The 15,717-nt window shown below is 42.1% G+C and overlaps 1 protein-coding gene across 2 annotated transcripts in view; it reads right to left on the bottom strand.

Moving 5' to 3' along the window:
• Positions 1–174: 174 nt before the first annotated feature.
• The window catches only part of ELP4 (elongator acetyltransferase complex subunit 4), a 244,446-nt gene continuing 228,903 nt past the window's right edge, over positions 175–15,717 (bottom strand). The window contains exon 10 of one of the 2 annotated variants that reach the window (XM_055549205.1): positions 175–581. In XM_055549205.1, the coding sequence (XP_055405180.1) occupies positions 450–581 (132 nt within the window). In that variant the 3' untranslated portion in view covers positions 175–449. Of the gene's footprint in view, positions 582–1,598; positions 1,629–15,717 lie in introns of those variants that run through there. The other variant, XM_055549209.1, reaches the window with a different exon arrangement.

Below are 15,717 nucleotides of genomic sequence, written 5' to 3'. Positions count from 1 at the left end.
TTTATCTCATAAAAACATTTTTGGTGAGAGGTGTCTTTTTCAGAAATGAAGAGAAAGATATGTTTTCAGTCTTGACTTTCATAATGTCCTACGTGCTGCTGTGACGTGTACTTTGCCATGAACCAAGCGCCTTATATACACACACGCTTCATGACCGACCGCTCTAAGGCATCCTGAATTTCGGACATTTTATTTGCTTTTATTTAAAAATAAAATTCTTTACTAGATATAGCATAAAACAAAATTTTAAAGTGAAAGTATTTCTGCTGTACTATTTCTGTATAAAAACTTGGTTAAAATAATGAAGAACGGTGGCCTCATTTTGCAATCCTAACTGTATTTTTCAAGGATTGGAGGGTCACATCGTTAAGAAAAATATTTACATAAGCTATTAGCAATCATAATTAGGGTGTCACAGAATTCTGCAGGCAATGACTAAGGAGGAGTCACTAGAAGTCCAGGTGCTTCTTGCCTCCGGCCGTCATGCCACAGCCTGGGCCCAGCAGCTTGGCGGATTCTGCCAGATCCTGTTTGCTTGAGCGGCTCACAGTGTCTGACAAGTCTGGAGGCAAATGCAGTCGCTATGGCAGAAGATTTCAGGGGACGGAAAGAAGGAAAAAAAATAATTAATTTTGCTTTTGCCAGCACACTTCAGAATACAATATTATGCTCTGTTGATCAGCATTTAGTCTTGCATAGAAAATTCCTGCTAAAACAATTCTTCATATTAAAGCCCAATATAATGACATCCTATTCCTACTAGATTTTACAAATCGTAGTCATTACAGAAACTGGACCAGGAATCTTAGGCATATTTCCAGAGTCCAGACCTAAATGTATTATGATTTTTCTTATTTAGGTAGAAATGAAAACACGGTAAGTGCACAAATAAAAACATAATAGAAAAATATCACATAATAATGGCAGCGTTGTTTTTTGGCCATTTTTTTTTCCCTTAGAGCTCCAAGATGGTATTTTTAATTGAATGTAGTTTTTCAGCAATTATGGATTCCTGCAAATGCCTGTTTTCCTTTGTCTATTAAGTTGACCTGATGATTTTTTATTTCAAGGCTATATCTTCTTTAAGGAACTTAACCATTTTCATAGACATATGTCATATTGACATAAGGAAAAAAATGATATCAATTAAAGGGTCAATATTTTTCATATGCTCAGACAGGTCAGCAAAACATTTACTGTAGGTCTTGGTAAGTCTGTTTCTATGCATGATGTTGGCTCATGTTTTCAAAGGTATAGTGTAGCTTTGAACATCTCCCCTTCCTATCTGTCTGCAGATACAGATTGATTTAAGGAGACCCAGTAACTAATCATAATTACAGAACAGTTATTGTAATTAGGGAGAAATACTTACATTTCATAATAAACTTTTTGGTTTTTCAAAAGGATCTCTATCAAGTTCCTTTAATTATCTTTGCTCCCAGACCATGTGATTTGTTTCATAAAAATCCAAACTCAAAGGAACATGTTTGTTGTGTGAGGCAGAGTGGTTATGGGAGCCTAAAGGTAAGTAGGGCAGGATGAGGTCATCCCCTGATGACTAAGCAAAGCCTTGACGAGGTGAACTGACCTGGAGACAACCCATCTGAAACTCTTCATTTGAAAATTCCCTTGGATATGAAAAAAAAATCAAGATGAGAAAGGAAAAAAAACACTTTTTTTGGGTCAAAATATTGTGATACACTAGCATATGTCCTGGCTAGTTTCTTTCCTGATAAAAGGCTTGTTTATTGTCATGTAAACACAAGCTGTGTGCAAGGATCAAAACATTTTAAAACATTAAAAATAATTTATGAAAAAATCCTTCCTTGATTTCAGTTTGCTGATTCAAATATATCTAGGATGAAAGGCTATTATATAGATATATGATCAACAAAGATGTCAGGGAGATCCAGGAAAATATAATATCCATACAGTAATATAAATACAGTGTTATTCATCTGTATCCTTAGCACTCAGCCTGTCACTTATTAAGTCATTAAATGTCTATTTCTTAAATAATAAAAAAAGAATTCAAAGAAAGACATATTTGCTTCTTTGTTTTAAACAATTCTTTCATTTCTTCATACCCTAGTTTTAGAAAGGATTTCAGGCAGAAATGAAAGTGTGAAAGGCTCAGGAATCTAAAAGACACATATGATTCTAAAGTCTGAGGTCATGAATGTCTTTACAGTGTTAACTCTATCAATGTTCATGAGTGGAAGCAACAAGGAAAGAGATATTTAATTATATGTCTGAGCTGAAATGTTTCTTTAAGATCTTGTAGTTATTGCTAATGAACAGAGGAAAAATGACTAGGGAACATGCATGACCTAAAAGCTCTCTGAAACTTAAAGAAAAGTCACCATTAAAAAATGTGTGTGTGTGTGTATGTGTGTGTACTTTTGGTTGGACCCCACAGAGATGAGGTCATCTGACCTCATCTAAATAGGCTCTTTAGGAAATCAACTGGAGTCAAAAATATTTAGAATCTACTCAAAGCAAGGCATTCTGAAAAGATATGTGAACAGGGTATCCTCTGAACTCCGTGTTGCCTTATATCCCAGTAACAGGCATGAGACAAGCACACGAGTTAACCCTCACAGTGAGCAGTCCAAGTTACAGCCACAAAGTTGTAGAGACAAAAGCAGAAATTGTGGTGGGGGATGGGAACAGACAAAGTTTCATGGAGATGGGCTAGGTGTTAAATAATGAATTGGATTCTGGCATGCAGAAATGGCGATTTGCTTAAGGGTAGAATCAGTACATTTTAAAGATGCATTTTGGTAGGTTCTACTGCTCTGGCAATCCAAATGGGGAAACTAGTGTACTTTATTCAGAACCAGCATAAATATAATTTATTTCAGGAGCTTACCTATTTGCTAAAAATTTCTCTTCCTTTGCTTCTCAAGGCAATGAGTGTGAGCCAGTTGGCTGAAAGCCCTTCATAGCAAAAGTAGCTAAATGTGACGTGTGACATGCTTGGAAATCTTTCAGGTTGAATGGCTTTGAAGAAAAGTCAAATACCATTCATGTGTAACTTCTGAGCACAGAAATTTGGGGTGATGTGGTTAAATGCTCCTAACCAAATGCTACACTGTAAAAGCTAGTTGTGCACCCGTGTCCTCTGAAAAAAGCCCAAGGATGGTTCTTGGAAACATGGGAATCTGCGATTTTGCTGGCTTTTGTTGACTATTACTTGAATGAGCTTACTAGGCAGCCTAAATTCTCAAGCAGTGGGTTTTGTTTCCTCCCTTTCTAAGCCTCCCCCTGTGCACCATGTCAGTGCGATGTGAAGCAGCGAGGAAGAAGAAGAGGTGGGTTCCAGGCTTGCCAGGTGTGTCAGGCACTTTCCCTTTGAGGCTTCCAAAGTATTTGCACACTTGACATGTGAACGTTCAGATGCTGCTGTACCCTAGATCTGTCTTCTGAAAGAACATGCTGTAAGACACTCTACACAGCACAGTGACCTCCTTTAGACTAAAGCTGCAAGGCTGTGGGGGGATATAAACTTCTAGACCTTGAAGTTTCACTGAGTAATAGAAAAAATCAGGCCTATACAAATAATCAAATCAAGGTATTTATCTTTCTCATTTTATACCTGGGGTTCTGAGGCCAGGGGCAAAAACATACCGTCGATCTTGAGCTAAAACTCTATCACCTGATTTTCTTTTCCCAGATTCTGGGAGGAAGGCATTGTGCTGCTGAGGCAGGAGATGCTTATCTGGCTGGCTGCCTCTTTTTTCCATGAATGCCTGGTCTAGAATGATGATTCTGTGTAGGCAAAAGACCTGGGGAAGGTGTGACAGCTCCCAAGGTTCTGTAGAGGCCTGGGGTGCTTTATAGCAATTCATCCCATTGGTTTGTTGTTGTTCAGTCACTCAGTTGTGTCTGACTCTTTGCAACCCCATGGACTGCAGCATGGCAGGCTTTCCTGTCCTTCACTGTCTCCTGGAGCTTGCTCAAACTCATGTCCATTAAGTCGATGATGCCATCCAACTATCTCATCCTCTGTCGCCCCTATCTCCTCCTGCCCTCAATCTTTCCCAGCATCAGGGACTTTTCCAATGAGTCAGCTCTTCAAATCAGGTGGCCAGAGTATTGGAGCTTCAGCTTCACCATCAGTCCTTCCAATGAATATTCAGGGTTGAATTCCTTTAGGATTGACTGGTTTGATCTCCTTGCTGTCCAAGGGATTCTCAACAGTCTTCTCCAATACCACAGTTGGAAAGCATTAATTCTTTGGTGCTCAGTGCTACAAGGTGGGAAACAGTGAGCCTGACAAAATGCTCTGGCAGATTAGGGGAATTCCTGCCAAAAGGCACCCTTAGGCCCATAGGAAGCCCTGGGCCCTAACAAAGAAACAGTGGCAGAAATGCTTTGCTCTGTGGCTTCAAGGGGGACCAAGCTGAACTGGACTGGAATTCTTCCCTCTCTGCCAACCTCTCTGTCCCTCTGTTGGGCTGAGCCACTGACTATATTTTGTTCCTTCCTGAATCAGGACTCTACTGATCACATATAGGATTGAGCTTCCTGGCTCCATAGTTCTCTTCCTAATTCCTTTTCTCCCAGCCTGCCAGACCTGTGCTTAGCACTTACAGTTCCCAGACAGACGGGGCAAGATAATGAATCTAGATTACCACTTGGATTTGAGACAAATTGCAGGTAAATACCCATTAAAATAAGCTTAATCAACTTATATTTTTCATATTTTTCCAAGACCAAACCACTGGGCACCATATGTTTTCTGAAAACAGCTCATGTAGTAAGTACATTTCAATCTTTAGCAAATGAATAGATTTGTTTGTATCCTTTAAAATTTATGACATTTCCTGAAAAGTCACACTTTCCATTACTCACAATCACAGAAATAGGGGTTAATATTTCAAAATACTTCCTAATAGATTTTTTCTTTTTTCTTTAAAACATAATCAATTTAAATGAAAACTTATGAACACCTTTGAACATATAGGTTCTACATTGGTTTTTTCACAGAGGCAGCCGGTGATAGTTTGATACTCTACTCCCTATCAGTATGACATCAGATAAGTCACATCTGAGTCACTTCACTCAGATAAGAGTGCCGCAGAATTGATGCTTTTGAACTGTGGTGCTGGAGAAGACTCTTGAGAGTCCCTTAGACTGCAAGGAGATCAAACCAGCCAATCATAAAGGAAATCAGTCCTGAATATTCATTGGAAGGACTGATGCTGAAGCTGAAGCTCCAATACTTTGGCCACCTGATGCGAAGAACTGACTAACTGGAAAAGACCCTGATGTAATTTGGGGGAAAGATTGAGGGCAGGAGGAGAAGGGTGTGACAGAGGATAAGATGGTTGGATGGAATCACTGACTCGATAGACATGAGCTTGAGCAAACTCTAGGAGATAGTGAAAGACAGGGAAGCGTGGCGTGCTGCAGTCTATGGGGTCGCAAAGAGTCAGACATGACTGAACGACTGAACTGAAGTCACTTCATTTGTCTAGCTTTAGTATCCTTATCTGTCACAAGTGAATGATTCTCCCCTCATAAGACTGTTACCAGGATCAGATGAGATATGAAGTGTTTTATAAATTATTGAGTACTGAGCTAATTTATTTATACCTTTTCTTGTTCCAAAAGAGCCATTTGAGGTGACTTATAAAAATATGTATGGGACAAGAGAACCCCATGAAACAGTATGAAAAAAGATAAAAATAAGTGAGCTTATTAGGGCATGGAAATGAATCTACCAGTTTAATGAAAAACATATTTATAAGCAACAGCAACAGAACACTGGACTTGGCCAGCAGGTCTGGTCACTAAGTCTGAGCATTTATTATACAATGCCCTTTACTGTGGTGCTGTCAAGAAATATAAAAGGAAACTCCAGTAATAGTCTTTGCTTCTGGTAGGATTTAAAAAGTCTAAATAGGACTTTCCTGGTGGTTCACTGGTTAAGAATCTACCCGCTAATGCAGGGGACACAGGCTCAATCCCTGGTCCGAGAAGGTCCCACGTGCCATGGGCAATTAAGCCCACGCACCACGACTACTGAATCCCGTGCATCCTGGAGCCTGTGCTCCGCAGCAAGAGGAGCCGCTGCAGTGAGAACCTGCGCATCACGACTAGAGAGCAGCCCCCGCTCCCCACAACTAGAGAAAGCCCGCACTTGGCAACGAAGATCCAGCTCAGCCACAAACAAATAAAAGTTTAAAAAGCCCAGACAATTTCCCTCACACCCAGTAATGCAATAGTGAACATGGGGCCTGGCTTCTGGGCCAGTGAAAAAATGCAGGACTTTGTATTAAAGGAGGCAATTTGGGGTCCATTTATCACTATTATAAAGGGAGACTTCCACTTAAAAAAAATCATTTTAATTTATGTATTTGTCTGCACTGGGTCTTAGTTGGGACACGCGGGATCTAGTACCCTGGTCAAGGATCAAAGCCAGGCCCCCTGCATGGGCAGCGTGCACTTCCAGCACTGGACTGCCAGGGAAGTGCCATCACCATCATTTCTTCACAAGATTTCAGAGTGCTATTTCAGCTGGCAAAAAAATTAATATCGTATGCTATTACATAATTATTATATTTCATAGTCTTACATTTATATTATGTCATGATCATTACATTATTACAATACCATGTTATATTGTAATTACTCTACATCTGGTTAAAATTTTAAAATGTGGAAGATATATCTGCCTAATTTTGGTGAATTCTGTGTTACTCTTATGCATGAATGGGGCAGTGGAAATCATGCCAGATCACATTTTTGCTTGTTTTGGATAAATGTACATTTTATAGTGGCTGAATATGTCTGGAAAAAATTCTGCCAAAACATGGTCAAGGTTTTAGGTGTCACTTCTGTTTAAGATCCAGTTCATTCTCAGGGTTGCAGATTAAAACTGTTCTATTGAATCTCATAACCATACTATATCCTGAATTGAAAAAAATTCAGTTGGTTCTTCCTGACTGATCTGCAAATTAGACAAAATTTCCGAGTTGGAACAGTGCACATTGGCTGCCCATTGAAAAATGCTCAGGTGTGCAATTATTTTGACCGTCAATTATAACTGACAGTATTGTCTTGCCTCCAAGCTCACCTCTCTGAAAGCAGATTGTGAAGAACTCACTTGTCTAAACAAAAGTGATTTGTGAAAAGGCATGTGTCTGTGGCAGAGATTGTTAGCTTACTCCCAATATCTATTCTCTTCCTTTGCAGAGTGAAAAAAATCTGAGTGGGCCACATGGCCTCCCAGAATAAAGGCCACACTTCCCAGCTTCCCTGGCCAATAGATGAGCCTGAGTGCTTAGGCTCTGGTGACTTCATCTTGAGCAGAAGTGCCATGGTTAAGTTCAAGGTCAGAACCTTAGAGAGGGGCAAGTGCCATTCACTTCCCTTTCTCTTGGCATCACTATTCAACCCCAGGAAGAGGGTCCCCCCTTCACTGGGCACTGATGCTCCTCCCCCTGTGAGGTGAGGAGTAAACCAGGGTGAAGGGGTTATGCCCATCTAGAGCATGTACTCTTCTTTGGAGGACATATTCTGGGTACTCAGGGCTTCAGAACTCCCTGTGCAAATGGCCACAAAACCTGCACAGGTCTCTTCCCCAGGTCTGTTCCTTGTGGGTGCAATTCGTTATCTGTGTGCACACCCTGGGGCCCCAGGAGGAACCTAGGGATGGCTGTGTGTGGGGAGTGTGGACAGAGTTTGAATGTGCAGGCCGGGTGTCCCCAAGCACATCACACTGCCTGCTCTGTGTGGGAAGGAGGCAGGGGTGGGGAGAGAAAGGAGGTAAGCTGTAGGCCAATTCCTCCTATGTCTCCATCTTCTGGAGTGGAACCCTGATCCCAAATTTAAACTTGGCTTCCCAGGAAGGTATACTTGTGAAGAAAGGAAGATAAAATATATTTAATGATTTGTTGGCTTGATAACTTTTAAATATCAAGACATGTAATTATGTGGTCCTTTATCTGCATTCTTGCTCTAAGCTCCACAATGTTGGGGACAAGCTAAACTTCCCTTCTTCCCACTCACTGAAATGTGGCCTTGAGGGCAGGCACTGAAGCAGCCATCCTGGACCATCAAACGGAAGCTATGGGCTGAGAAGGGTGGAGCAAAACCACAGAAATAGCTTAGGGTCTCCTGACACCACCTGACCACCAAAAGAGCCTTGGGTCACCAAATTGGGCTTTTATACAATATGTGTTCTATATTATTTAAGCCACTGGTTTTTTGAATTTCTTTAATAACAGCCTAACCTATATCCTGTTTGAAGAGAATTTGGTACCTGAAAAATGGATTGAGTTCTAGCCTCAAAAATCTAGGTTGGCTTAGTGGTTAGAAGGTGGGCAGTGAGGTCAGTATCGCAGGTTGGAAAGCTGATGACTCTCATTAGGCTTGTGACAACTTGGAAGGCAAACCTCATATCTCCTAGTCAGTGGCTCTAGTTGAAATGTTGGAGAAATTCAGAATATTGGCGTATTAGTGGCTTCTTGCCACTTTTGGCAAAGTTATTTACGAAAGAGAAATGAACTTAGGCTGGAGCCATAGAATGCGCTACAACAGTTCTATTACAGGAGGTACCTGCCCTAAGTTCTCAGCCTAAACGAACCAAAAGCTTGTAATTGGGGGCATCAGAGGCTTGAGAAAGCCCAGCTACTTCTGCAATTGCACACCAGAGCAGGCAACCTTCACAGATGTCTGTGCCTCTGAGACATGGTGAAACGCCTCATTAAGAGGCTGGCCAGAAAATGGGAGCCAGAGACAACAGTCAGATTAAGGGTGCTGCCTTCTTTCTTAAGTCGATTATTTCAGATTGCTTCAAGCTAGTTACAAGTAAGATGAAAGGGAGGGGTATAGGCAGACCAGAGAGGCCAGAAAATAAGACTCAAGTCTTGCAAGATGAGACTTGTGGTGGACAGCGCCCATTTCACCTGCCCTGTGGTGTGTCCGCCCGCAGGTAAGAGGCTGGAAAGGTGTGAATTAGGCTTACCCACAGCTGCAGTAGATTCAGAAGGTGGAACAGAAGCAGGTACTTATCTTCCTGCTACTTCTACTGCGGCAACTGGCAAACATTGTTACAGGGACAGTGGTGTTTTTTTTTTTTGCATTCTAGTGACTAGTCGACAGCTTCACAGGCATCACAGGAGCAGAGTCAGTTGTGGGAAGGGAGGCTCACTCAATTTCAGTGTCCAGTGACATGCTTCCTGGGGGCCAAGAGGCACTGGCAGCAGTAGCCATGGGAAGATTCTAGCTGCAGGATTGCAGCCACGGAACTGTGCACTTACAGGAAGTAGCTATAGTTGCTGCCTCCCAATTCCTCACCTAACTGTCTTTGGTAGAGGCAGCAGCCTCCCTGGAGGCGTTTGGTGGCATTATCCCTCAGCCCTTCCAGTTATTTCACTGCCTCCCAATTTTCTGGTATCAACTTTCCAATTGCATAAAATAATTAGATGGGACCTCTTTCCTGCAGTTTAATGCCAGAACTATCAATATGTCTGGACAACTTTTTGGCTGTGATTACTTGCGTGTGGAAGTGAAGAGAAACAAATCAACTGGCAACCTCATAAAATTTGGACGGGGTTGTTTTGTCAAAGAAATGACAAGCCTGGTCAAGAGTCCATGATTTTTAAACGCCTACAGAATCTTAGGTCCAGGAATCTGATCTATATATAGTGAAAGTTTCTCATGATGTACTCTGCATATAAGTTAAATAAGCAGGGTGACAATATACAGCCTTGAACATACTCCTTTTCCTACTTGGAACCAGTCTGTTGTTCCATGTCCAGTTCTAACTGTTGCTTCCTGACCTGCATACAGGTTTCTCAAGAGGCAGGTCAGGTGGTCTGGTATTCCCATCTCTTGAAGAATTTTCCACAGTTTATTGTGATCCACATAGTCAAAGGCTTTGGCATAGTCAATAAAGCAGAAATAGATGTTTTTCTGGAACTCTCTTGCCTTTTTGATGATCCAGCAGATGTTGGCAATTTGACTTCTGGTTCCTCTGCCTTTTCTAAAATCAGCTTGAACATCTGGAAGTTCATGGTTGACGTATTGCTGAAGCCTGGCTTGGAGAATTTTGAGCTTTACTAGCATGTGAGATGAGTGCAATCATGCGGTAGTTTGAGCATTCTTTGGCATTGCCTTTCTTGGGATTGAAATGAAAACTGACTTTTCCCAGTCCTGTTGCCACTGTTGAGTTTTCCAAATTTGCTGGCATATTGAGTGCAGCACTTTCACAGCATCATTTTTCAGGATTTGGAATAGCTCAACTGGAATTCCATCACCTCCACTAGCTTTGTTCATAGTGTTGCTTTCTAAGGCCCACTTGACTCCACATTCCAGGATGTCTGGCTCTAGGTGAGTGATCACACCATCATGATTATCTTGGTCATGAAGATCTTTTTTGTACAGTTCTTCTGTGTATTCTTGCCACCTCTTGTTAATATCTTCTGCTTCTGTTAGGTCCATACCATTTCTGTCCTTTATCCTTTATCCTTGGGCTGGAAGAAGCACAAGCTGGAATCAAGATTGCTGGGAGAAATATCAATAACCTCAGATATGCAGATGACACCACCCTTATGGCAGAAAGTAAAGAGGAACTAAAAAGCCTCTTGATGAAAGTGAAAGAGGAGAGTGAAAAAATTGGCTTAAAGATCAACATTGAGAAAACTAAGATCATGGCATCTGGTCCTATCACTTCATGGGAAATAGATGGGGAAACAGTGTCAGACTTTATATTTTCGGGCTCCAAAATCACTGCAGATGGTGATTGCAGCCATGAAATTAAAAGATGCTTACTCCTTGGAAGAAAAGTTATGACCAACCTAGATAGCATATTGAAAAGCAGAGACATTACTTTGCCAACAAAGGTCCGTCTAGTCAAGGCTATGGTTTTTCCAGTGGTCATGTATGAATGTGAGAGTTGGACTGTGAAGAAAGCTGAGCACCGAAGAATTGATGATTTTGAACTGTGGTGTTGGAGAAGACTCTTGAGAGTCCCTTGGACTGCAAGGTGATCCAACCAGTCCATCCTAAAGGAGACCAGTCCTGGCTGTTCATTGGAAGGACTGATGCTGAGGCTGAAACTCCAATATTTTGGCCACCTCATGTGAAGAGCTGACTTGTTGGAAAAGATCCTGATGCTGGGAGGGGTTGGGGGCAGGAGGAGAAGGGGACGACAGGGGATGAGATGGCTGGATGGCATCACCGACTTGATGCACATGAGTTTGGGTGAACTCCGGGAGTTGGCGATGGACAAGGAGGCCTGGTGTGCTGCAATTCATGGGGTCACAAAGAGTCGGACACGACTGAGCGACTGAACTGAACTGAACTGATAGTGAAAGTTGCTCAGTCATGTCCAGCTCTTTGTGACCCCATGGACTATACAGTCCATAGAATTCTCCAGGCCAGAATACTGGAGTGGGTAGCTGTTCCCTTCTCCAGGGGATCTTCCCAACCCCAGGATTGAACTCAGGTTTCCTGCATTGCAGGCGGATTCTTTACCAGCTGAGCCACAATGGAAGTCCAAGAATATTGGAGTGGGTAGCCTATACCTTCTCCCTGGATCTTCCTGACCCTGGAATTGAACCCAGGTCTCCTGCATTGCAGGTGCATTCTTTACCAGCTGAGCTACCAAGGATCACACGGATCTACCTATAAGTGGGATGGAAAAACTTCAGCCTTTAGGGACTTGCCTGGTGGTCCAGTGGCTAAGGCTCTGCATTCCCAATGCAGAAGGGAACTAGATCCGCATGCCACAACTCAGAGTTTGCATGCCACAATTAAAAGACCCCTCATGCCACCAACTAAAGGAACTGGCATGCCATAACCAAGACGGAAGATTCCCGCATGCCGCAACTAAGACCTGGCACAGCTATGAATAAATAAATAAATGAATACAAACAAACAAGATTGGTGCAGCCCCCAAAGGGCACACGATCTCACAGCAACTTCATATAGCTGTCACTGGTAACAGACAAGGAGTAACTTCCTAAAGGGACACGGAAGACAGTGGACAAAGCAGTTCCTTCCAGAGAGCAGATGGAGGGCTGCAAACCCAGCTACATTCTTCTGCTGCCAGGGCAGAGAATTTTTGCAGTTCCTCACCAGCAGGATTCCCCACTCATTCCTGAAGAGCAGGTAACTTGTGGGAAGAGGCTGTGCCGGACATTGGGGTTCCGAAGGGTTGGAGACCATGACACTGACCTCCAGTGCCCATTCTCCCTTTCTACTTGAGTAGAAGAACCCGTGAGTACACAGCCATCCTGAAAAAGGCTTCGCTTCCAAGCTTCCCTTTCAGCTAGTTGTGGAGCACGTGACCAAGTCCACAAACAGCAGAAGGGATGTTTCAACTTCAGGATATTCAAATGGGATTTGAACTCGGGTGTTCTGCCTTCAAAGTCCAAATTCGCACCCAGTTCTCTGTGCGCCAGACCTTTTCTAAGCACTAAGGGTAAAATAGGGAACAAGACAGGCAAAATCTCTACGTCCAAAAAACAACTTCAGAAAGGGACAATACAGAGACGCTTACTGACTCAAGGAGAGACAGCTAACACACAGAAAAGACAACAAATGGAACAGCTCACTCAGAGAGTGAGCGGTATCTTAAGGAAATGAAATACGGTGATATGACACTGCCTGGGGATACTGTTTGGGCTGGACAAAATGTTTGTTTTCCATAACATTTTAACAGGAAAACCTGAATGAACAATTTGGCCTACCCACTACTTTAATTGGTAAAAATCTTTCTGGAGGGTGCATTTGAGCTAAGATCTAAATTTGCAGAAAGGACCGTCACAGGACATGGAGAAAGAAACTTTCAGGCAAAGGGAACATTTTTAACAACAGAGAACAGTTGTGGCACACAGGTGTATTCTATTAAAGACAGAATTTTCCAAAAAGGCGGTGTATGCAGGCTGTTCTAGAGCCTTTTTTCTGATTCAGGAAAGACATTCTAGCCGCTGGGTGACCCACAGGATCCTTCCACTCCCACCGTCCTCCTGGGGGGAGTGGTGGGGCCCAGCCTCACGCGTGCCCAGCGGGAGGATTCCAGGTGGAGCGGCTGGGCCCTGTGTGAAGTGTTTGAAGTGGTGCTGTGTGTGGGGATGGTTTGCTGCACTTAATCCTCTTAAAACTTGAGTCAGAATCTTCTGGGCCACACAGTACTAAGAATACCACCATGTTTCAGTCTTAATGTTCCTGAATTGTCAGACATTGAAAATATGGGAAGTCATGTTACTTTCCTCCTGTATGTCATATAATGACAGAGAACAAACTAGATTACTTCTGAAGAACTTTCCTTAAAATGGTTTTATTTTCTACAAGAACTAAAGGCAGTATCTTTTTCTTATCTTTGGGTCTCTTCTTGGTTGTTGTTTTTTTTTTTTTTTTGTACATTTTATTCTCATTAATGTTCTAATATGAGCAGGACTGAAGAAAAGAAAAAAAAAATATCATTTAGGTAATAGCTGGATAAAGGTGACTTGAATTGTTACCTAAACTTGGACGGTATAAACAGTGAAAGACACTGCTCCCCTCACCCCGCCAGCTCATGAGCCTCTTCTCTGGGATGGATAAAGGAGAAAGGAATGGGGTGCCTAAGTTCCCCATGGTCACTGTGATCCTCTGGTTGTGCATCACAGCTTGAACGAGACTCCTCATATTTCCCCAAACGGACTCACTGCTATTCATTCTTCTTGAATTGTAGCGGGGCTTCTCACTCTGGCAACCTTTTGACTGGTCTCCAGCTCTGCTTAACCCAAGGCTTGTATGGGCTCTGGAGCACACAATGCAGGCAGGAGCATATAAGCTCCAGAGTGTGCAGAATTTGAATGAAGTTTCAGCAGGGCCAAGCTGAGAGCCTCTTGAGATCCAGGGCCTACTGCTGGCAGTAAGTGGAAGAAGCCTGAGATCTTTCTATGGACAGACGGTCATTTTGACAGGCTCTTCAGGCCTGCTTTGCCCTGGAGGTCCCTTTTCTACCCGAGACAAGTGAGGAAACATTTTAGCAGCAATATATTGGTACTACCCCACAGATGGCTTAAGAATAGTAAGATATTTTAGGAACATATACAGTTTTTAGATATGAATGTTGAGGTTGAAAAAAAAAACACCTTCTTTTAGAAATAAATTCAAACTAACTGTAGGAGAATTCCTTTTTATCTCCCTTTTTCTTTTTAAAACACATGGAAACTAGTCCGGAGGTGGCGAAAGGTAACAATCTGTTTTTGTCTACTAGAACTAACGTTTGAATTCTGTAATCTGTAATCTGAATGAAGCCTTCTACTCAGTAAACGGTTGGCAGATAAACATGTGTGTAAGCTCAAGGTTGATCCCTAAAACCAAGAGATTTTTAAGACTACTACACTATTTCACTTAGGGACTGGCAGAGGTCTGACTGGTGCATAGCTAATGGAAGAGATGCGTTCTAACATATGAAAAAGCAGGAATCAGAGAATTTTGAATTCAGATAACGGCTTAAGTTATCACACTAACTTCAGTCCACTAAATAACTCCACATTGGTAGCTTTGGATGAACACTCCCTCAACCATATAGTTTTGGAGGTAAGCATAGCATATATATGAGCATATATGGATTTCCTTCTGGCCATCCATGAATGAAGGCTGGGAGCATAATGGCCAATGTGCCTGCTTGTATAATGTCCTCCAGCGAATGCAGAAAGAACATTGCTCCACAAAGCCCTGAGATGGGGTATGAAGGGCTTGGTAGAAATGGCAATGGACAACATCTCAACAGCATTAAATCTCCCAACTGCTCTTTAGTTACTTTGAGACCCCCACATTTAAGGGTCTGTGAGTTTCTGGGTATGAAGAAAGAATTTTTAATGGGGCCAAATGTAGGTGTTTACAAGGGGGAATTGTTGTTTTTTATTAGGAACTGCCTTATGTTCAATAGTTGTATTTACTTTGTCAAGCTAGCCAGAATTAGAAATCCCCATTGCTAGGCAGCCTGGAGCGTCTGCGAAGTATTTCTGGGCATTCAGAACTGAGGCATGTGCTGCCCAAAGGCAGGTTTCATTACAGCCTGTTATTTAGTCCTTGTTCATCCCTCCCTACCCCCACACCCCCGGACAGCAGTGCTTATACAACAGGAAATCTTGGTTACTTTATGCTGAAACATATTTACATGACTGAAATACGACAATTAACACATTTGTAAAGCTTGAGGGATAGGTACACGTTAATGGTTTTTTGAAGCAGGCTGATTTCCTGGAGCTTTTAATCTTATTTTATTTTGTTCTGCACGCATGAACAAGTTCTCCTTTACTATAGGTATCTGACAAAGCCTACCTGGTAGGAATGTGAATGAAAAGAAGATAATACAAAAATTAACTTTATGGTTTATCTTTGCCAAACTGTTCTTAACTGCTTTTACCAGTTCAATGTATAGTGAGGGCTATTTTTGACAAGTTGTGTTAGCTTTTATACAAAAGCAGTTAGGTAGTACGGTTTTGGTTGGCAAAATGAAATGTGGCTTTCTCTATACTGACATTATAAAAATTTTTCATAACAAATGAGAAGTATCAAATTGTAGTGGTGTAGTGATTTTCTGCACTCCTCATGGTCAAAGGTACGCTCTCCTAGGTGGTGTATATTTCACTTGCTCCAAACTTAAATTAAAAGCCAGGTGATATGTAGTATTATTTCAAAAGTGCTATTGTGTGCGTGTGTGCATGTGTATTTGAGTGTGCATGTTCATACATATAAATA

Source organism: Bubalus kerabau, chromosome 15 (assembly GCF_029407905.1).
Source record: "Bubalus kerabau isolate K-KA32 ecotype Philippines breed swamp buffalo chromosome 15, PCC_UOA_SB_1v2, whole genome shotgun sequence".
Classification (NCBI taxonomy): Eukaryota; Metazoa; Chordata; class Mammalia; order Artiodactyla; family Bovidae; genus Bubalus; species Bubalus kerabau.
Note: the sequence above shows the minus strand (reverse complement) of the source record. Positions and strands in the feature narration are given on the sequence as shown.